The 24,270-nt window shown below is 41.0% G+C and overlaps 1 protein-coding gene across 1 annotated transcript; it reads right to left on the bottom strand.

Annotated features, from left to right (window-relative positions):
• Positions 1–37: 37 nt before the first annotated feature.
• mppe1 (metallophosphoesterase 1) lies at positions 38–23,792 on the bottom strand. The gene is made up of 9 exons (XM_084911776.1): positions 23,242–23,792; positions 23,005–23,113; positions 20,884–20,987; positions 15,755–15,835; positions 8,716–8,824; positions 8,308–8,388; positions 2,963–3,085; positions 2,573–2,713; positions 38–912 (listed from the first exon to the last, which is right to left on the bottom strand). The coding sequence occupies exons 1-9, from the start codon at positions 23,490–23,492 to the stop codon at positions 727–729; spliced, it is 1,185 nt and encodes a 394-aa protein (XP_084767902.1). The 5' UTR covers positions 23,493–23,792; the 3' UTR covers positions 38–726.
• Positions 23,793–24,270: the final 478 nt, after the last annotated feature.

Here is a 24,270-nt window from a genome sequence, read left to right as displayed (position 1 = left end):
AACATCCTCCCTCGTCCACCAGAAAACTGAAACAGGCTTTAAGATTCTGATTATTTATTATGTACAGTTCATCAGAAACGTTCCAACGATTTGGCAAAAAACCTTCACAAACATTTGGCACAGAAAATCAGCAACAATATCTTTTTGTTTTTTCTCTGATATGCGTCATAAAAACAATGAGGAACCCGGATGGACTATCTGACATCGACGACAGAAACGAAGAGTGTTCAGAGTTGAGTGAGATGATCAGTGTGCGTTCACATCGGCTCACAGGTAACATCAGAGAGAAGAGACTTAAAGCACCTTCACCACCTTAAACCAGACCAGGGACAGTTAGTATTTACATATTTACTCCTTTGATTTGTGCTACCCGTGCCACGCATGCGTACTTTCTCACTCAGCGGTGAAGTCAGTGACGGTTACTTTTCTTCCGAGGAAGTTAAAACTGATGATTTGTAAGAACAATTGGGCCTCCGTCACAGGCGCTAACATCACCATCGCCATCATCAGTACCAGTAGTGATTAACTCTGAGTCCTTTAAAAACATTTAAAAATCATATTACGTCCTTCACAGTGCCTTTAAACACCCGGACAAACAAATCAAGGTTGTGCAAACAGATTTTTTTTTCTTGTCGTTATTTTTGGTCCACACAGAGCATCCTCACATCAACTTACACCAAATTACCAGCTTATGGCTCTGTCCCGGTGGGCTGTGGCTAATGTAGTTCACAGAGACTTGTGTTTCCCCAGCAGGCAGAGGCTGAGGCACTGCAGCAGGCCTTTCATCCACAGACAGTGAGCGAGGAACAGCAGCAGCAGGCAGGCGCCGGCCGAGCAGTAAACGCTGATCACCGTGCTCTCCTCCGGCAGGAAACACTTGGACAGCGTGTAACTGCTCGGTGACACCGTCGCCTTGGAGAAGAAAGGGGGGAGAAGTGAGAAATAACGTGAGTTAGAGGTGATGAGTAATGTTTATACTGGCAGAGGTGGCTGCTTAGAGCTCTTCGGCCACCAGAGGGCCTCCGAAGATTAAAAATAGGAGCTCATTTTGAGTTCCTTTCTTCCTATTTTTTTTTTTATCTGAATGAATCTGGGTTTTTTTTATAGCCTGTAAACAAAGGAACAACAGATTCAACAGAATCTCACCTCAGCAGATTGTTTACTATATAATTAAACGCTTTATTAAGAAACTATTTGTTTGTATGAAAGAAAAACATCTAATTTAGGCCACCTGATTCTAGCTCACTATTAAGTACTGCTGCCTGACATAAGGTGGTTTCGGGGAGTTTGCGTGTCCTCATTGTTCTTGTTGATTTTCTCTGGAGAAAAATCTGAATGTTTCTCTGTCACAGATATTGGACAAAATCATGTTAGTTTAATGCTATCTTTGTTTTTCTGCTTAAATCAAGTTCAAACAAAAGCCTCCAGAGCAGCAAAGGACAGAGCACATAGTCAGGGACATATTCTCACCTGGGATCAGGATTTTGTAGCTTCTGGGATTTTGAGTTTTTAAAAAGAAGAAACAGGATAATTTCTTTCTCAAATATGTTGGAACAATAACTCAAACCTGAACTTTGAGGTGCTGGTTTGGTTTAATATGCCATTTGTCAGCTCAGGACACTCTCCCAAAAAAGATTCAAAATCTTCACCTCCTTCCTTGGTGGAAGTGAAATTGATGCAAACGTGGTTGTGGATCATGGATCCGCGGCTGACAAATCTCCAGTAACTTTGTCATGCTGTCGTGCCAATTCGGATTGAAACCTCTGAAGAGTTTTTCCAGCACCTTGTTGAATCTAAACCATGAAGGCAGCCATGGAGTCAAAGGGGGTTCAAATCACCACTAACCTTTACAGTTCACCGGGTCAGCACTGGGCAAATATGCAGAGAAAAGCAATTATTCATGCTCACATACACGCCTACAGCCCATTTAGATTCGAAACAGTGGCAAACTGGATGTTGGGAGCTGAGGGTCATTTTGACTTGCAATGAATTAGAGCTGCATTTGATGAGCGTAGCAACCTGTCCAGGGTGTACCCCACCTCTCGCCCCATGACAGCTGGGATAGGTCCAGCCCCCACAACAACTCTGAATAGTATAAGTAGAAGACAATGGATGGATGGATTTTCTATAGATATCTATAGTTGATATATGTATATTTCTTACCTCTATAACTGTGAAGTAAAACCTCATATTGTGCCAGATGTAGTTTGTAACCAACTGCTCAATCCCTATTGATTCTCCTGAGGGAAACATCTGGCACAGCTGCTAAATTCTCTGATGTGTTCATCAGCTAGTTGCTTACAGTGTTTGCATGCTCAGCAGTGGCTTTCAAAGTATATCTGCTGGGGCCAAAAACTACTGTACGCCACTGAGACTGAACCATAACAGTAAGGTTGTGCACTGGGCAGCTAAACAGAGAGAAAAGGCAATCTCTCAGCCCAGCCATCCGGCAACCTTAATAATCTCTCTCTATAATACAGATTAATTAGATTCTTTTTCATCTATTGCTGTTTGAAAAATGCCGACTTTAATTCGCACACTGTAAAAAGTTCATGATTTTGCTTTCACTCACAAGGATGAAACTGGGGTTGTTTCTGTTCCTCCAGCTGAAGGATGGCACGCTGATTTCTGGGTACTTGTTGTCATGGAGAACCTCACATCCGCTGTGGGTGTGTCCGCTGAGGATGAGGCGGGGCTTAAACCACTGCAGCAGCTGAGGAGAGAAACCCATAACCGCTTCAGAGGCTGGTTGCTGCTCCCTTACATCACCAGTTTCATCATCACCATCATCATCACCATCGTCGGCTGTTTCTATACGAGACTATTTCTGACGGCGGGCTGTTGTTCGCCGTTTTAATTGGATGAAAACACTTCAGAACAGATCTGCGCTTTCAGAGAAAAGGAAAGAAAAAAAAAAAAGACAGACAGCGGAGGCGGTGTGGTGAGACTGCAGAGTACTCACTCTCTGTGAGGCCTCCTTCGACAGCACGTCGTACTTCTCTCTGAACAGCAGGTGTCGCTCTTCAGGCGGCGCGGCGTCCTGTCCTGTGCAGCCAGCGTCACTTACTCTGTACAGAGGATAGTGCTGCAGAACGGAGCACACAGTCAGGGAAACGTGCATGGATTCGGATTTTTCATGGAAGAACAGGAAACAGGCTGAGAGGCAGCTCAGTAACAGCATTTCTGGTGTCAAGTTTTTCACCCAGCCACGTAATTCCCCTATCAAACAGTTCATAAATACATCTGCAGTGATCCACGTGTCTAAACAGCCCTTTGCACAGGGAACATGGAGAATAGCCACGTTCCCCAAAGTTTCACGATGCCAGACATGGTTCTCCTGCCACTCTGCGTTTCACTGGACTTGAACGTGTAATTCTTCCAGATAGAGCGGGCAATCCATCAAAGTCGCTGTCACAGAGAGAGTACTGAATCGTAACACTCAACACACCATGACACTCATGACACCTTCTGGACTGAATGATGATTTTAGTTGAAAGGGCTTCCTCTGAAGGAAGTTTATATAAAGCATGGATCCCAGAGTGTGCGATGTAACCTCGGTCAGAATTTTCAATCTGTGTCATGTGACTAATTAAACCTGCTAAAATCTTGTATATAAATTACAGGACGCTTTTCTCATTTATCTACTTAGTGCCTCTTTATCTTCTCTGTCCTCTTTATCCTGCCTGTGACTCAGGAATCAATCTCAGCACACAATGATGAAGGATGTCTCTGTCCCTAAAATGCATTGGAGAGCCAGAGGAGGCTTGCCGGAAGAGCTATAATCCTTGGATGCACACGCGGAAGTGTTTCTTTGCCTGTTGTGTATAAAAGATTCATGCACGCGCTTGGAATATACTGCAAAAAGAAAGGCTCTTTAAACAGCTATCCTCTTTATATGCAGTTTCAGTTATTTAAGTACATCAAACCTTCCTGTGTGCGATTAAGAAAAGCGTCTAATATCTTGTCACACTGTTGCACTGTTACATTTACGATCATAAAATACAGCAGCAGTCGGCTACATAAAAGGAATTTATGATGTGGTTGTGCCAACATCAGATTTAATTGGCATCACTTTAAAATGAACCACAGAGGCGAGGATGTCTCATTTTGTCAAATGACTGCTGCCTCGACTCCTCTCTTCTCGTGTCTCCCTATCGCCTCCTCCGATCTCTGTTGGGAGGGACTATGAAGCCAGGAGAGGAATCGAGGATGTATGAACTGAGAGATGTAAATGGGAGGTTTTTTAATCATGCTCTCCTTTGTTCGTTGAAATAGCCGAAAAAACTGAGACTTGTAAAGTTTCTCAGGTGTTACCTTCTTACCTGTTCAACTTTGGAGCTACAAAACTTTGGTTTAGCACCACAGATGACCATAATAGGATAGTGCATTGAACTAGACTGAGAGACGCACAATATTGCTAAAAGTTTTCACTCATCTGTCTTCACACACATATAAACTTGAGTGACATCACATCCATAGGGTTTAATATGATGTCGGCCCACCCTTTGCAGCTATAACAGTTTCAGATCTTCTGGAAAGGCTTTCCACGAGGTTTAGGGGTGAGTTCATTGGAATTTTTGATCATTCTTCTAGAAGCACATTTGTGAGGTCAGACAGTCATACAGACAGGTGTTCTATGTGGTTGAGTTCTTCCGCACCAAACTCGCTCATCCATGTCTTTATGCACCTTTGTGCAATGATGCGCAGTCATGTTGGAACAGGAAGGAGCCGTCCCCAAGCACAAAACTGTCCAAAATGTGTTGGTATGCTGAAGCATTAAGAGTTTTTTAAGAGCCCCACACCATAATCCCCCCCTCCACCAAACTTTACACTTGGCACAGTGCAGTCAGACAAGTACCGTTCCCCTGGCAACCACCAAACCCAGGCTCATCCATCGGATTGCCAGATGGAGAAGTGTGAATAGTAACTCCAGAGACCAGATCTCTACTGCTTTAGAGTCCAGTGGCTGCATGCTCTATATCACTGCATGATGTAAGGCTTGGATGCAGCTGCTCGGCCATGGAAACCCATTCCATGAAGCTCTACACACTGTTCTTGGGAAATCTAACATCCACATGGAAGTCTGTAGCGACTGCCTCTGCAGATAGTTGTCACCTCTGCAGAGTATGCACCTTAGCATCCACTGACCCCACTATGTGATTTTAGATGGTCTTGTTGTTGTTCACTTCCACTTTGTTATAATCCCACTAACAGCTGACTGTGGAATATTTAGTAGTGAGGAAATTTCACGACTGGACTGCACAGTTGGCATCCTATCAGAATACCATGCTGGAATTGACTGAGCTCCTGAGAGTGACCCATTCTTTCACAAGAAGCCATTCGTGTAGAAGCAGTCTGCATGTCTAGGTGCTTGATTTTATACACGTGTGGTCATGGAAGTGATTGGAACACCTGAAATCAATGACTTGGATGGATGAGTGAATACTTTTGACAATGTGGTGTGTCTCTCTCAAACATTCAAAACTGAGCTTTGCCACAAAAAGGAGCACATATTGTCCTTTTCAGTTCTGCACACACGAGCAGCCCGCCATCCTCAAAAAAAAAAGTTAATAAAGGCAGTGTCATAGGCAAATGACAGTTAATCTCTATTGCTATTTAATGCAATTTCAAGGGCGCTTCACTTACAGGCACAACTGTTTTCTGCGATGAACTAAAACATAAAACACCTGACCTTTGTGCTGCATATTTTACCATCAGATGCCATAATTTGATGGGTTTGGAGAGAGAGAGGTGACTGCCACAGTTTTATAACACAGGATAGTGTTATTATGAATTACTGCATTCATATGACAGACAATATGTTCACAAATAGTAAATATTCCCTAATTTTCTGCAGGTCTGTACTACGATGGAATTAAAGTTTGAGTTTTCTAAACAGGTAATTAGAGAGTCGAACATTTTTGAACCTCATTTCATTTTCTGTTAAATCGTATATTTGTAAAATAGATGATTAATTCTCTTATGCAGACACGTCTCCTAAATGTAAAAAAAGCTGACAGAGCATTTAAGTAGATTGTTCGATGTCAGCTTCAAACACAGTTGCAGACCTGTTGTAAAGCAGCGTGTAATGGTCATTTCATAGAGTTGAACTTACAGCTTAACCCAACATCCCTGCACACCACACAGTAATCAGTGGACGTTGTTTTCAGGGTCTTGTCGATCAATCGCTAGCCTTTAAAAAACAGCACCTTTATCTCTAAATTTGGTTGAAAACTAGGACGGGTAAAGTTGTATTTTAAGGCTGATGCAAACATTTAAATTCAGTCTCGTTTCAGTCATTCACTGTTACTCCGCTGAGATATTTTCTGCTGATTGGAGGCCTAAAAGCTCTAAATGATGTGCAGCTGTTGAGCCTAAATTGTTGTTAAATTAGTTTCAAACGTGAATGTTTGGTACACGTCTGGATCACAAATACTGTTCAAAAAATGCAAACATGTATATATATATATATATATATATATATATATATATATATATATATATATATATATATATATATATATATATAACATTTGGCTGAAATTTTATTTGGTTGTTGTACAACATTTATTTCAATATATAATAAAAAAACCTGTAGTTTTTTGTCAGTGTCTGTACAATGATTGATAACCTTTTTTAAGATTCCCAGTTTCAAATATTGAGATCAGTGTATGAATAAGTGATCCCTGTGAGCCAAGAGCGCCATCTTCACACAGTTTTGTTTTTTCTGTTATCGGCTTAATGTGATATTATTGTGGTATTCTTAGACAACTCTGGCTGTGACCACTGAAACCTTTATTGCCTCCTGCTGAAAGCTTCTGCTTGTGAGGGGCAGCCAATTAGAAGAAAGCGAGGTTAAGTGAGAGAAACAGTTTGAACTGGGGGCCAATTTTTTGAAATTATTTGCAACTGTGGTATGTGGAAAGCAAAAGTAGAAATATGGAGATGGAAAAGCGCATGATAGGTCCCTGTTAAGTATAAAATGTTGAACGTCAACCGTGTGTTTCCAAAATCAGTAATTAAGTATGAAGTTCTAAATATATTAATTGATTACAGGGTCAGCTGAGAGGAAGACCCAAATGTAGATAGAAAGGCTGGATGAAAAAAACCTGACAAAGATCTTTAATTAAAAGTCTGATTAGCCATCGTCCAAAGAGGAAAACATCAAAGTCACAAAAGCGAAACTAACCAGGATGAAGGCAAGAAGCTCAGGAGGGAAAACTGACAGTCCAGCAAAGACAGAAAGAAAGACACAGCTAGATATACACAGAGTGCTGATTAAATAGGTCAAAAACAGGAAGTAAAACCACAACAAGACGCACAGAGAACCAAACTCAAACTCGAACACAGACGCAGGAAGGAAACGGAGACGATAGAAACGGAAGAAAAAAGCAGATGCACACCAAAGAACACAAAATGATTTTTGTGTACATTGAAAAACAGATTGGGTACCGGAAGCGATACCTTCCCAGCATGACTCAAGTTTGACAGATATGCACCACTCTGCACAGCGGAGAAGAGATTATTGTTATTATCATAGCTGAAGCTGATGTGAAGACTTCAGCATTCTAAATCAGTGGTCCCCAACCTTTTTTGCGCCACGGTCCGGTTTATGCCCGACAATATTTTCATGGACCGGCCTTTAAGGTGTCGCGGATAAATACAACAAAATAAAACTAGTACCGGTACCGAAAAAAAGAAAATTTATTCATAACACACGTGAAAACACCAAGGAAAACCGAGTAAATGATAAAAACGATAACAAAATAACACTGAAAACCGATAAAAACCCTGAAAACTATACATTTCACACCTGAGCCTCAACTCTCGCGGCCCAGTACCAAACGACTCACGGACCGGTACCGGTCCGAGGCCCGGGGGTTGGGGACTGCTGTTCTAAATGAAACCATGTGGATATTTTCCAGAAATACTACTTTGAAGAAAGAAATTTTGTGAAGGTCTTTGTGTTGTTTTTCTTCTGCTGGAGCGCAGCAAGAAGATTCTGCCCTTAGGAAAACAAAAAGAGAGTCGTAGACAAAAAAAAAAGACTACAACTTTGGAAAATAACTTTTTTTCCCTCCCTTCTTTTGTGTCCAGCACAGGCAGCTGAATTTTGCACAAAACGAGGTGTTTGGATTTTGTTTCGTCCACAGCGTAGAGCTGGGACGCCACTCGGGGGCCATAACAGAGACCGATAACGCATTCAGTGTACGCTCGGGTACGCGAGTGTTGAAAAGGCTAATCACGTCTTCCGCTGCTAAATGTTATCAGCTTCTGATGAAGTCTGAGTGGAGTCATGCAGTTTACCTGTAACATGATGGGGGGTGTGGGAGGGTAGAGCTGCGAGCCTTCACAGCCGTCCATCACTCCGCTCCCTGACTGCGCGCTCTGCAGAGGAGAAAACATAAAGAATTCATCAGCTGTCTTGTCCACAACCTCACAAAGCATCCTCAAGCATCAGGTAATATTTTTATTTCATATCGCTACACTGCCTCTGGTTCTGGTGCTGTGTGCAGAAAAAAACCCCTAAAAACTAAAAACACAAACCACTTCTAATGTGCTTTTATAAACACTGGATGTGTAAGAAGAACAAAACACCTGCTCTGGGTACGTCTTAATTTTTTGTTCGCGCATCTCGAGTGCCAGTGGCAGAGTGCATTCGAGGCGCTGACAGTGTAAAAGTGTGCGAAAGAATCCTAGAAATTTTCCTCCCACCTGAAGAGAACAGTTGAGGTCCCTGGAGAGTTTGATCAGCTCTTTTTCCACCGACTGGCAGATGGGACAGCCGTCGCCGTGCAGGGCCACGCTGTTCACCAGCAGAAAACTGACGAGAGAAGGAGAATCTCAGTTAGTCTGGCAGGAAATGTAGGAAAAGCATCGTTATCAACAAAACAACATCCCAGTATCATTGGCTTTTAAGTAGATGGCGAACCTGTTAGAAAACAGTTGCAGTTCTCAAAGCCGCATCTGAATTCGTTTGGAGTTGCGTTTCTGGCCACCTGACAAATCTAAGTCCAATATTCACTCTCTGTTTTTTACCAACTCCAGAGGGAAATATCTGGCTCTGTGTTCGCCAGCTTGCGGATAACTGTGTGCGTCTGCTGTCTGGTGAGCTGAAAACGTGCGATGAGAGTAAACCAGAAGAGTAAAACAATGAGCCGGGCCCGTAAAGGCGAGGGCGAGCTGCGGATCCAGAGCATTAATCTCTGTGTATGTGTGGCCCTCCTTTTTTTTCCGCATTGCCACAATGTTTTCATGTCATCTTTGATACATTATTATAAAATTATTGCTTACAGCTGCTTTAAATAGATCCTAAAACTAGAGCTCACATGGAGGACAAACACTGCTGCACTGTGGGCGTTTTACATCAGCGCCGCTAAAAAAAAAAAGGGAGAAGCACATAACCATTCTCTGGGCTTTTTGTTTAGATCCTTTTATAATATATTACAACACAACAAAAGGCCTGTTCTCATGTAAATGTAACGCAACAAATGCAAATATGTTACAGCACTGCTGCAGGGAGCACAAGCATTTACTGGATGTTTTAACCCTAAAGTGACCAGTCGAGAGTTTCAACTGAAGTAGGATCATTTATGACCTTATTATATTTCATACAAGAACACTGCACATTATCACTATCTATGAGAGACGTTCTAATGTGTTCTAATGCAATTAATTGGCGTTTTTTCAGGTGTTTCAGGTGATTTTTGCTGGAATAAAATCAAGCCCCCAGCCTTGTTGTCTGTCTTTAAACACATTTGTGAAAGAATAGGAAAGCTGCTCCTTTGTCACAGCAGGTACTTCTGCATGTTTGATTTAGCAGTTTTACACCGGATGGCCTTCTGACACAATCATGAGGGGGGGATACACATTTGTGAAAGAATGGGTTGTTCTAAAAAGCTCACTGAATTCCAACTTGGTGCTGTAATAGGATGCTGACCAGGAGCTTCATGGCTGAGAAGCTCCTGTAGGTGGAACGTGTAGATGGCACAGTCACAAGTCATCACAATCTTTTATTACTTCCACGCTTCTGTTTTAAATAAAATCTAAACACACATCCTGTTACTAGTTTGTCTGAAATCTTTTGTGCAGAAACATTTTAAACCCAGGTTTCTGCAGCACTGCTCTAATTCTGTTAGCCACGGTTCACTGTCAGCATCATTAAGTGGTGATAAGAATTGTAAAAATCTAAAGCCTAAAAATTATTTTTAGAAGTATACTGGAGTCATTAAGCTCCGTTTTATCTCTACAAATGAAAATACTAAATGACACATGATGACCGATGACAATTATAAACGAACGTGGACAAGAGAACGTGTGACATCGAGGCACAAAGAAACCAGAATGCCAGTGACGTAGTAGCTCATCTAGCTCTCGATCCACCACAAATCACAGGTTTTGTAATGTGTGAAGTACAAAAAGAAAGTGATGAGTTTTGTTCTCATAGGTTGGCTGAATTGCACAAACTAATGAGAAATAAAATCCTCAGTTTGTTTCAGTAAAATCTGACCAGTTCTTGAGGAAATGGAAAAATCTCATGGGCTGTGAGTTTCGTAGATATTTTGGAGAGTTTTCATTATTATTTAGTCTTTTCCGTGACTATTCTTGAATTTTAGCTTTTTGAATTGCTTGGCTAGTTTAGCTGTCCTAGTGTTTTTAGACTTCTTAATAGATATTTGATTCTTTACGTTATTCTTGCCTCCCTAATGTCTTCTTGCATCTTGTTGTCTCTGTTATGTGAGTCCCCATTTAGTTACTTCCTGTTTTATTTTGTAAGTCTGCTCTCTCTGGTGCCTTGTTGCTAGTTCTACTTCTTGTGTTATTGTCTTAATTAGTTTAAGCTGTGCATTATTAGCCTGGTGTTTCCACTCTCCCTGGTTAGCCTCACGTGTCTATTTACAGCCTCAGCTCCTATCTGTTTAAGTCAAACTGTATCACCGTCTATCTTTCCTTGTGTTTGACTTAATACCCTGCATTTGTTTCCCTTTCCTGCGAATACCCGACAGAACCGTGCCTGTAAAATGGCAAATATGACCGTGACCTTAAGCACAATTCTGGTAACTACGCGTTCAGCCATCACTTAGTTGTTACTGCTCGCGGGTCTTTTTGGCTTCTGAATTTTTGTGAGTTCATCATTCATTTTGGTTTTAGAATAATCTATGTGGGAGTTTTGTTCCTAGTTTCTTTTGTATTATATGTTATCTTGTTTATATTCTTCACTATCTCCCTGGGTGAGCCTTTTATCTTATCAGTTGGTTCTTAGTTTTTCTATTTATAGAGGAGTTGCTTTAATTTAGCCCCCCCTCCCTCCTCCTAGAAGTAAAAAGGCCCTTGTTTGTTCTTATGGTTCAAGTTTTAGTTGTATTTAGTTGGATGCCTTCAGTGTTCTATTCTAGGCTGTGTTGTGTGTCAAATTAATCTCGTTTCCCCAATTTTTCTTATTTTCTATTTTTATTTTATCAACAGTTTAATCTTTCATTTGACTAGTTTCACTTCCTCTCCCTGCCCTCACTGACTCTCTAGCTGTGTTTGGTTATCCAACTGGTTTCTCTTCTCTTATCTCATTGCATATATTGTCTCATCCTTCACTTTTAGGATTGTCCATGTCACTGTTTTCCCAGTCCTGTGTTCCCATTGTTCTCTGTATATTCCTGGTCTTTGTCTTTTTGTTCTCTGGATTTTCTACCTTGCTTATTATCTTAAGCGTTAAATGCTTGCTTTCACTTTAACTCTGCTTCTTGCATCCTTCATTTGGCTCTAGTCACGCAGTGGTTCCTAAAATTAGTTCCACTGAAAATGAGTTAACACAACCAACATCATCAAACTTTTTAACCCTGTAAAGCCTGAGCCATGAAATATTTTATTTTTTATTGATTCTTCTGACAATTAAAAAAAAAAAGACTTATCTAAATTTCAAATATATTGTGCTATGTAGTCTTAAAATCTCATGTATCAAATATGATACATCTGGTGCAATAGAATTAAGTGGCTTTTTAAAATTATTAGATATATTTGGTCATTTTATACATGTAGATTTCAGTTCCTTAAATAACTATATCTTATGGACATTGACTTTTTTTTTTTTTGACATATTTGTACATTAACCATTTGAAAATATCCCAACACATAAAACTGGAATCCTTAAAGCAAAATGAAAATATTATTTTTCACACAATATCAAAAATTAAAGGGAAAATGACAACGAAAGTAATTTTTGTTTATATTTATTACAGACTTTGCCTTCATTACTCAGACTTTGGAAAACATCTTGTTTCATTATATTTAAAAAAAAACCAAATTCATATTTAAGCAGATTTCTTTGAAATATAATTCAAATGAGGGGAAAAAAAACTAAATGTGATCTGTTACACTCTGGCAGTGTCAGGGTAACTGGGTCTGAGCGACCCAGGGACCCTGAGCAGTCATGGACTTGTATTATAATATATGTATTTTTGGTATTGCTGTCCCTCGTTCTCCCTGCTTGTAGATGCGTGTGGGTGTAGATGCAGGTGTTTCTGAGAGCACCTGTTTACAGGCACCTTCAGGCCTGGTGGGTGTGGCCCTGGCAGGTGATTGGCCACACCTGAAGACCATGACACACCTGCAGCTGATCAGGCCTCATCGGAGGAGCTACTTGAGAGTGTGGTGGAGCTCTCTCCGACACTGGATCATTGTGTGGCTTCACGTTAGTCCAGGGGTGGGCAAGCTCAGTCCACGAGGGCCGGTGTCCCTGCAGGTTTTAGATGTGTCTTCGAACCAACACAGCTGATTTAAATGGCTAAATTAGCTCCTCAACATGTCCTGCAGTTCTCCAGAGGCCTGGTAATGAACTAATCATGTGATTCAGGTGTGTTGACCCGAGGTGAGATCTAAAACCTGCAGGGACACTGGCCCTCGTGGACTGAGATTGCCCACCCCTGTGTTAGTCTCTCGACCAGTTTCCTAGTTTAGTCTGCTGCGTTATGGTGTGTCTGACGGCTGCCTCTGTTATTTTCCCAGGAGTAGCGTGGAGACGAGAGGGCAGCGAGCACGGGGTGCTCAGACACCGAGGAGCGGAGACAGGAACACTAGCACTGGGAAGAGCACACGTCACGGGAGTCGGGAATGCACTGGGGATTTATTGTCATGTTTTTCCATTCACTGTGAATAAACTCACTGTTTATACACTGAGCTCCGCGCCTGGGTCCTCCTTCCCTCACTTCCCCCACGGTTGGCCATCGTCAACCGTGACAGGCAGAGAGTGATATTGGCTTTTTATTGAGGCATAAAAGTAAAGGGGAAAAATGTCCTGAAAGGCTAAACAATTATTCTGAAAGGTAAGACAACATAACCGTATTTTGTCATTGATTTTGTTTCGGTAATCACTGATAGGTAAAATTATGACTGAAATTAAAGATGAATTTTACTGCATACAACACCTGCAATATTCTGTATAAATTGTGTTAAAGAAGATCTACCTTTCTTGGATTTTTAAGTGGTTTCTTGCATTTAAATTTCAGTGGGATTCACATCTCGGCTCTGACTCCAGTTACCCCGCAGTGCCTCATTTCTTCTTTAGCCACTGTTTTGATGGATTTGCTGGTGCACTTAGGTTGAAATGCACCTCCACTTCCCTTTAAACCTTCAGATAGCCTCACATTATCTTCAAGCACTCCATCGTATGATATAGGATTCTTATTTGAATGACCGCAAGCTGCCCATTTCCTAAGGCACTGAAGGGGCCTCAAACCATAACATTTCAGAGCTGGTATGATCCTCTCCTGGAGGCTGTCTCTGCTCTGTGCCAAACATGCATCCTAACTCTGAGCTCCAGCATGTCGCACATTTTTTCCACAGGTCTGCTCTTTGTCTGCGTATTCACACACACAAACCGTTGTTTGTGGACAGCAAAGGCTCTTCTCCTGGCATGCTTTGCATACAGGTCCAATTTTCTGACTGCAGAAGCAACTCGGTTACCTGCAGATTTCTTCCTGACATTTGTGTTCCTTCAGTTTTCTTTTTGAATTTTCTGGGCCTGGCAGTCCTGCACAGTTTGGGAGTCACTTTGAACTCTCCACCACTTGTACATAATTTTCCTTGCAGTCTAATGATTTATTTCAAATTATTACAGACTTCAGTCTTTTTCCTGAAGACTCTAGGGGGCTCTTTAGATCTAGATCTTGGCCTAATGGCGCACCATATTTCAGTGGCAGAAAGACCAACAAGAAGTTTAAAATAAGATGTCTGCTACTCCCACAGGCAGCTCTGATAATCAGCAAACCTAACAAATATATATAAGCCATACTTTTTCCATGTGACTGCTTCATTTATGCCATAAATTACCATGTTAACTAATAAATGTCCATTTATCGACTCATTTCTTTTATCACCATTATTAACAGGCACTGTTTCAAATAAGTTTAAATGACTGATTAGACTGCCGGAGGAAATCATTCCCACATGTTATAATTTTACAATTTATTAATATTTAATAGGGCTTTTTTTACTCTGCACAGCCAAGTTATTGTATTATATTCAACTTTCACGTGTTATTCTACTGAATTTCATTTAGATTTTCACTTTTGGAGATCCTTTGTTATTTTTCTTTATTTTTTTCTATTTAATTGAGCTCTTTTACCATTTAGATTTTGAACTTGAAGATCTATTCTGCTTTGTCTTACAGTCACGTGGAAAAAACCATCTTGTTTAAGTTCAAGTTTTATGTATCAGGACAAAGTAAAACATCATCTGGTTGCCAGGCCTCAGCATGTTAAAATTCATGACAACATGATTTTAAAAAAGCTGAATAAGTAAGGCCTGAAAGACTATTTTTTTCTTTTCCTAAAAGAAACATTGCAGCATGGCTTAGGTTTGCATCTGAACAAACCTCTTCTGGAACAATGTCCTGTGGACAGATGAAACCAAAGTGGACATTTGGTCATAAAGCAGCACCTCTGGCAAAACCCACACACAGCATATAAACAGAAACACCTCACACTGATTGCCACACAAAGCAATCGAAGAGTCACGATTTGCGGTTGTTTTTCAGCCATAGGACCAGGGTAACTTACTATCATTGAGTTGACCGTGAACTTCACCATAAACCGAAGTATTCTAGAGTCAAATGTGAGGAACGTCTGAAAAAAATAAAAGGATCACGGTACTGCTATGTGTCAGGACTTTAAGAGAGCTGTGAATGAAAGAATGCCCACAAAGAAGAGCGGGACAAAATTCGACAAATGTAAGCAGAAAACAACTACTTCAAGTGATTCGACAGGCTGGTGAGTCTTCGTCTTTGTTAAATAATGGCACAGTCTAACGTGCCATAGTTTGCTGTTCATGTGAGGTTGTATCTATGTCATTTTAAGACGTGCTAATATGTCCTGACGGGTAAACCCTACAAACAAGACTGTATCTAATTTTCCTGAGCGTTTCTCCTTTATTTAAGCTGTCCTGTAACAAGTTGTGTTTAAAGCTGCTGTAACTCAAGAATTTCACAGTAGTTGAATATTAAATAAAGGATCTCATCTTCATCCTATCTTATAATCTATCATATTATGGAGGCTACTTTGTTTTTAAAACTGAGCGCAATCTCCCGACACACAATTAAGACCTCGGGAACAGTTGCCTGGCTCGTCTAAAAGCACCTCTGTGGCACAGGCCGACTCAGGGGATTAAACCGTCGACCTTCCCGCATGCTGAGTCACATGTTTGTCCTGCAGGCGTGTCACCAGTTTTTATGTTTACATTTATGTTTCACCCTCCCGTCACTCACTTGACGCCCTTTTTGGTGACGATCCTGGTGGAGGAAGCGTTGAAGACCTTCTCAAACCGCTGCAGCTTGAACCAGTCCATCCTGCAGGGAGACACAATACGCTCATCACACAGCACAAAAACCTGCTGCTCAGTCTGCCGTGTCGGCCTGTCTATCACGCACCGTTACATAACAGCTGTGCCAGCATGCTTCCCGCTGCTCGGCTAGAATCAAACCACATAGGAGCATGTCTACAAAAGCTCACATTTCTGAGTCACACATGTCAAATACCAAGCATTTTAAAAAAAAAGCATGACATTGTGTTTTCTTCCCCTGAGAAATTAAGAAAAGAGTCTCCTATAAGAAGGCTGTTACATGCTGGACACAATGAACACAACTTTTCTGCAATTTAATGCAATCCATCACAAAAAATGTAGTTTAAAGAAATTACCGGAAAAACAATAAAACCTCAGTGAAACCATCTTATTAAAAATAAAAGCTAAAATCTTTTTCCTTTATGACTTTTCTATGGGAATTCTTAACAAAGGCAGTGACGAAATAAATAAATAAATCTCTTCATCGCTCATCTTCTGCTTTTTTTTAATAATTTCTTTTTAGATTTCTTCTTAATTTTGCTCCGAATATTACCACAATCTTACAAAATCTTATCAAGGTTTTTTTAACAAATAAATCTCCTTCTTGAAAACGTTGGGCCAACCAACAAAACAAAAAAAGCACATTTAACATAATTTCTTAATGGCCTTTGAAATCAGTGGGCTCTGTCATAACTGGCCACAGCTGAATATGAAGGGTTGCAAGATGATTAGCCATTAAGGAGGGAAAAAAAGAAAAGAAAATTACCTTTAATTTTAAGGCCATTTAACTCTCCTTTTGTCTTGTAAAATATTTGACATTTTCTCATCATCGGGGTGATAAAAATGACGCTTAAAGAAGGTAAAACTTGGCTTTCAAGTGCTAACAGGAATGTGTCACCTCTGATGAAGGGCTGCGAGTTGCCATTTTTTCCCTGCTTGAATGGGTTACAACATAAAAAAGTGGGGCGTGTGAACGCCATTTCAAAGCCTTTTCCATGACTTGGACTTGAGACAGCTTGATGTCCAGAGTTTTGTCTTTGAACACTCTCAAACATGCCGCGTATAGGAGGAGAAGCCGTGTTTGTCAGAAACGTCCATTAGAGCATAAAGAAAAGAAAAACTACCGTGTCATAACTGCACTGAAGGGAGGATGTGGCGACAGTTGATCAATTAGATCAAATGATCTGTTCAATAGTTTAAAAAGCATGCTGAGAAAACATGTCAAAGGTTTGCACACTATTTGGCTCCAATTTAACGATACTTGAACAAAGTATCTTCTTTGGACTTGTGTTGCTTTCCTTTCTGTGTATCTCGCACCTAAAAGATGTTGTATAGATTTGTGTAGGTCTGAAAGAATATTGTAAGATGACCAGGAAATTCGATGAGGGGCACATTGTGATTTATTTAGTGTGTCTATTTTATTCTACAGTTATCCAATCCAATCCAATCCAATTTTATTTATAAAGCACTTTAAAATACCCAGCACAGGAACATAGTGCTGTACAGAAAATAAGTTAAAACAATAGAATAACAGAAAACAGCAAAATAAATAAATAAAACACATAAAACATAAAATTAAAACAGCCCTATATAAAAACAAAAACAAGATAAAACAGCATCGAATCACCTAAAAACAACTGAAATAAAAATAAAAATAAAAACCAACATCTCACGTGGTGTCAAAGGCCAGGGTAAAGAGGTGGGTTTTCAAGAGTGACTTAAAAACAGATAAAGAAGTGGCCTGTCTAATCTCTAAAGGAAGCTCGTTCCACAGTTTTGGAGCTGCTACAGCAAAAGCACGATCTCCTCTAAGTTTACGCCCAGTCCTGGGTATCTTCAGGAGCAGCTGATCAGCTGACCTGAGAGAGCGGGTGGGTGTACAAGGCTGTAGCAGCTCAGAGAGATAAGATGGGGCTAGGCCATGGAGAGCTTTAAAAGTAAATAAAAGAATTTTAAAATGAATCCTAAAAGAAATGGGCAGCCAGTGAAGTGAAGCTAAAACAGGGGAAATGTGCTCAAACTTTCGAGTGCCAGTTAAAAGACGAGCTGCGGCATTTTGCACCCTCTGTAGACGGGTAATACATGATGTGCTGACCCCTATATAAAGTGCATTACAGTAATCCAGCCGAGTGCTAAGAAAGGCGTGGATCACTGTCTCAAAGTGCTGCCGTGAAAGAATTGGCTTTATTTTTGCCAGCTGCCTGAGGTGAAAGAAGCTAGATTTTACCACTGCCTTAATTTGATTATCAAACTTCAGATCACAGTCCACTTTGACCCCCAGGTTTGTGACAGTTGGCTTAACATACTGTGCCAGGGAATCTACATACACATTGGGGGTCACAGTGGGGCTACCAAAAACCATCACCTCTGTCTTTTTATCATTGAATTTTAAAAAGTTAACAGACATCCAAGCCTTAATGTCATCGAGACACTGAAGTAATGGCTGTGTAAGGTATCTGCCTTTTTTCTTTAGAGGGACATAGATCTGACAGTCATCAGCATAAAAGTGGAAAGCAATGCCGTGCTTTCTCAGTACAGAACCAAGCAGATATAAAGAGAAGAGGAGGGGGCCTAGAACTGAGCCCTGTGGGACACCACACAAGAGGGGAGCGGAGGACGACACATAGTCACCGAGGCTGACACAAAAAGTTCGCCCCGCCAAGTAGGACCTGAACCACTCCAGTGCTGTGCCCCTAATGCCCACCCAGTGCTCCAAACGAGAGAATAAAATGGCATAATCCACGGTATCAAACGCAGCTGTCAAATCTAAAAGCACAAGAACAACACAGTCCCCAGCGACAGTAGCTAAAAATATGTCATTAAAAACTTTTAAAAGGGCTGATTCAGTGCTATGAAAGGGTTTAAAACCAGATTGGAAAACCTCTAACACATTTTGCTTTCCCAGGAAGGCCATTATTTGGCTGTAAACTACCTTTTCAAGAATTTTGGAAAGAAAAGGTAGTTTGGAGATAGGCCTGTAATTTGCAAGAACTGTAGGATCAAAAGCAGGTTTTTTAATCAGGGGTTTGACTATTGCATGTTTAAAATCTTTAGTTAGAGCAAGATCAGGTGAACTTGAGCCATCCATAAGTTGCGCTGCTATAGGCTCATGACGCTGGAAGACTTCCCATGATACATTGAACACTTCTTCTTCACTCCATATGGAGCTGGTTTATATGCTGCTATTATATTATCTAATTATTATGAATAATGTCATAAACGTTTTTTCTTCCCTCTGCTGTGGCGTGAGTTTTGTCCTGTTTGCTGTTTGTGGTCTGTGTGTTGTACCTTTGTTTTCCCCTCATTCCCTAACCGGTCATCAGGACTTCTTCCTCCCTGATGTTCTTTGCTTATAAGGAATTGCTGGTTTTCCTTACTCTAATACTGCATGGACTTGATCTCACAAAGAGCCTAGAAGATGCAGATTGTTTTTCTTTATAGTCTCTGAAATAACTTGTCGTTAAAGATAAGACTCACAGAGTCAAGATCTTCTGTGCAGCCGTTAGCAACATCTTCTCACAGCAAGAAGGCTGAACCTTCCCGAGGCCGTTCTGTGTGGAGTCTGCATGATCTCGCTGTGCCCAGCGACATGCACATTAGAATAACTGGTGAGTCTAAAGCAGCCGTGGATGTGAGGTAGATGAAGCGCTTAAAGTATAAAAAATAAAGTGCTGTTTGGGTAAATTTTCTTGGTCAGCACTACATAACTGCAGTTCCACTTCAATGAGACGCCACATTTTCCTTCCTTCTTTTTATCCAACCTGCTATCAATATAATCGTGTAATCTTTTTGCTGCTTTTATTTATTATTTTAACACTTATTTTTACAGACACTTTGTGTTTTGCATAATGTATCTGAAAATGCATTCTGCTTCGGTTTATCAGACTTTACATTTTCCGTTGTTTTGCCGTTGGTGTTAACATCCATCAGATCTCCAGTGAACCGCAGAGGGTTGGGGTTAAGTTGCATTTTAGCCAGAAGCCAAAAGAGACTATTTTCAAAAAGTAGACGATGCTGCCTGTTATTCCTCCACAGTTCTTCTCTTGTAATATTTCTATTTGGTCGTGCAGATGGAATTACTATACAAATGGGTTGATGTGAACCTAACCCTAACCAGAACCTGGTGGGCATTAAGAGGAAGATTTCTGTCTTTCCGTACAATTTCTTGCTTTTGTGTCTCTGTCAGAACAATTCAAATTAATTATAAGAAGTGAGATTTAAACACAAAGCCCACAACCTCATGTTTATATGTCACTCTAGAATGTAAACAACTGATATCAGTACAGTAGGCAGTATTCAAACACCACCAAACGAACAATACCAGCAGTTCATTAGTCTGTCAATATTTAACATGCAGCACAAACCTCCCTCTTTACAGCTCAGTACTGTCTTGAAACAGCTGGGCACAGCTGTAGCTTCCAGCAAACGATACTCAAGCAGTGTATTTGTTGCTGAATATTTCCATCTGTGGATTAATACACGCTTGCTGCATTACCAAGCTGCATTACAGAAATGTGAGACTCCCTCCAATAAAAAACACTACCTTTAACACCGATATCAGTAAATCTCTTAGTTTTTAATGTGACTTGTTAATATATACTACGATGAAAGCACCACATTACTGCTACAGCAACAAGACAAAGCAAAGACCCTCCAGCGATGGCTTCAGACCTGACTGCATGTGCTACATCCAGCCACTGCTTTGTCTTGTTAAAACTGCCTCATGGAAATATTCAATCGCCTCCTTGCAGTTTATGTAATGTAGACAAAGTCCTCTTGCTGTGCGGTGTAGTAGTAGGAGAGACAGTTATTGACTTTTTTGGGTGCCACATTTAATGTTTCTCTTGCTTTAAAAACTTTTCAAGGAGGCAGGTATTTCTGTAACTAGGGCAACAAAGAATAGTGCTGAAAATCGTTCATACTGAGTCAGAGGTAAAACCTGTGCTTAATAGAGAAGTCCCTCAGGCAAAGGCCAGGTAAAACCAGATCAACCGGTCACAGAGTAAAGGTTATGTAATGAAAACTGAAAAACAATAGCATACAGAATGTGCTTACTCGTAATGGAAACCGATGTCATGATTTCCAACCAGTACAACCAGTTCCGTGTCAGTGGAGTGTCTGAACATCCTGTGGAAGCGACGCACGTCATCCTCCCAGTGCTGCGGAGAGAACGACACGAACACAGCTGAAGTTTCAGGCCTCAAACAAGAAAAACTCCCAGAAGAAGCTCACAAGCGTTAATGGGATCTCTGAGGGTCGCCCGGCGGCCCCCACGGGCGGCTGAGATGAGTTGCTTTCATTCAGATTCAGTTTTGCTTCTGCGGGATTGAAACCGCACACAGAAACAGCCTTTAATTGCATCAGTGCTGTGGGTTTCATACATCGTGTCTCTTATTTATAGAATTTATAGGATGTGGGAATTTGGAGCAGTTTTCATCTCTGATTTGGCCACATTTTCAAACTAAATGTAACTATTTATTAATCAGTTAGGTGATTTAGGGGATTGATGAGTGTGTGGGAAAGTATTTGGATTAAAAAAGCAGAAGATTTGATTCTTTTTATTTTTAGTTAAACAATATTTGGTTGTCTGACTGTCGGATAAACAAAGCCGGCAGTTTTTCCGAACATTTACAGAAGAAAGAGTGAAAGGAAAATAAAAGGAACTAATACTATAGTTTGGTGTGTTTCTCTGCTTTTAAGCATTTATTGTTTCTGCAAACTCATAGCACTGAATCCTCCAGGAAGGTGCCTCAAACAAATCGTAAATCAAGCACATAACACCAAATATCATCGTTTTCAAGTTCTTCTATTTCACGATAAGCTGGTTTTCTTCATTTTTTAACACCATATGTTCAATATCTTTTGGTTTTTGGTCAATTTCTGAGGCTCGAGACAAAATAAACACTTGGTAGATTTACAGAATGAGCAAATAGGAGACTATTTCACTAACAGAGTGATCTTTAAAGTCAGTTGTCAGGCGAATACGACACCCTCGCCTTGGTTTTCATTCAAAACAATGAGACTGTCGACAGAAAAGAAACCAAACATATTTGAGCGCAGCTTCACATTTTTAGACGTTCTCGCTCTGCAAATTTAAAACTGGTGAATGATATTTGACACGCTTCTTTTTGCTTACACTGAATAGCTTGTCTTTGTGGGACAAGTTTTGAGGCTACAACCAAAACGATGAAGTATCTGAGCAGTTAGGTTGCTCGCAGAATGAATGGTTATGGAACTGTTGGTCATTCATCAAGCAAACATCCAACACGGCTCCTGAATTTGGGGTCTGAAATGTGCCGATTTGTTTCTATTTTACTCTTTATACTGATTTTATTTAAATAAGTAGGGTTTTGGACTGTTAGCAGAGCAAAATTGGGACAATTTTGCACCATTTATTACTCTTAGCATATTTTATTCTGTGTGCAAGCTATCAGCTCTAAATCCTTCAAGTGGAAGCCAGTCACGTTGTGAATCAACCACAAATGCTAAAATCATCATGCTTTTCTTTCTTTCATACCACTGTACGTTGAACACCTTTGCCCTTGTGGCCAGTTTTCTAACCACGATAATTAATTTCAAGATGTCCTATTAAGCTGCAGGAGGAACTCTTCAGACACAAATGAGGTAAATGATTAGCCAGGCAAATAAATAAATGACAGACTAATCTATTCACCTGCTGCAGATCAAGTCTCAGTACTCTCAGCGTGAATTCAAACACGCAGGCCCTTCCTCTTTTAGCACAATACAAATTAAAAGAGTTGTCATTCAAAGAGTGAAAATGAGGAGGAATCAGCGAGTGGGTGGGTGGAGGGAAAAGTAGATTAGAGGAGATTTTACTGTCTGAGGCTTTGTGTTGTGTTCCTCTCGCTCCACTTGCTTCTATCTGTCTTGACAGATCCCATTTTATAACCCAGTAATAGATTTCTGAGCATTCCCAGAAGCTCCCCCCCAACACACCAGGATGGATGTACCACGGTGGGCTAAGAGGATACCTGGTGCAGCTGTTTTCCTCAAAAACCTGCAGCCTCTGGGGCCCGGATGATAATAAGATTAGGATTATTATGACCAGAGAACACAGAGCTTCTGCTCTGCATCCACATACTCGAACATCATCATAATTATCATAATGGGGGGGGCACAGCAATGCAAGAAGAAAAACAGGGAGCTCTACATTACCTTCTGCGAGCTCCACTTGCCTTCGTCGAAGATGTCCCCGAGAATAAAGACTATCTCGGGCCTGAGCAGCCACAGAGCGGTCTGGAAAGCCCTCTCCATCTGCCATTCCCTGCGCGTTTGGACACAAGTCAGCGTTATTGGATGTTGTTGTTTACAAATCACTCCTACAGAGCCCCAGGCACAGACAGACGGATGGAGGGCAAATATATATGAGAATACATGCAAATGAATTATTACCTCCTCAGCTTGTCAAACCAGTGTCCTCCGACGGCTCCGAGGAGGTGCGTGTCCGACAGCACCATAGCGCGGACCGCAGAGTCCACCGAGTGGCCGTCGATGCCCTCTCCGCCGCGAGCATGGCTGATCTTCGGCCAGGCGCACTTGAGGATGGTCGGAAAGTAGATGAGATACTCGCAGAAGAAGAAGGCGCCGCCGACCACCCCAATCAGCACCACCGCAACCACCCATTTGACGCTAAACCTCGGCATTTCTTTGTTATTCGGCGTTCGGGATGCCCTGAACTGGCGCACTGGCGGTGATGGAGCGGTCCATGAGGCATCTTCACCTCTTCCAGACCCCACGGTTTAGGTCTCCAGCCGTGTGATGCTCATGGCAAGCTCATCTGGATAAAAACAGGCTTCGCGTGGAGTCCGGTTGATTCCGAAAATAAAAGAAAGAAAAACAAAGTTTTAAAATGCGCCTTGATTTCAGGGGGACAGCAGCGAGAGAGAGCGAGCAGCCGCCAGCCGCTGTTTCTCAGTCGTAGGCTCTCATGAGTTAAGCTGGAAACAACACATCCGGTGTGCATTTTCAAAATAAAACGGGTAACACGATATCTAGGGCACACAAAAACTCCATACTTTCTGTAGTACAGTATATACTATATAATTAGGCTTTCTTAAGGTTCAGAAAGTTTCTAAAACTTCAATTATTCTGGAACTAATTTAAATACCTCTGGATTCAGGCTCCACACTGGGTCAAGCCTTTAAGTATATGCCTGTAGTCCAAAGACTGAGGCTAATTGGTGATAATAAACTGGCCATAGGAGTACCATACTCTTGTAAAACGTTAATGATAAACCAACTTTAACTTGTTGTCTTTCAGCTAATCAATTTATCAGAGTATTATTTCATAAACCACCAGCTTGCCCTGTGCCATTGAAAACAAAAAGAAAGATGTCACATATGATCATAGAGTACCAGAGGTGGCAAAATAACATCAAACTTATAAAATCGTTCTTTACTTAAGTAAAGAAAACCAGTGTTA

The sequence above is a fragment of the Perissodus microlepis genome, chromosome 18, assembly GCF_051167445.1.
Source record: "Perissodus microlepis isolate ML-2025 ecotype Zambia chromosome 18, ASM5116744v1, whole genome shotgun sequence".
In the NCBI taxonomy this organism is placed as follows: domain Eukaryota; kingdom Metazoa; phylum Chordata; class Actinopteri; order Cichliformes; family Cichlidae; genus Perissodus; species Perissodus microlepis.
Note: the sequence above shows the minus strand (reverse complement) of the source record. Positions and strands in the feature narration are given on the sequence as shown.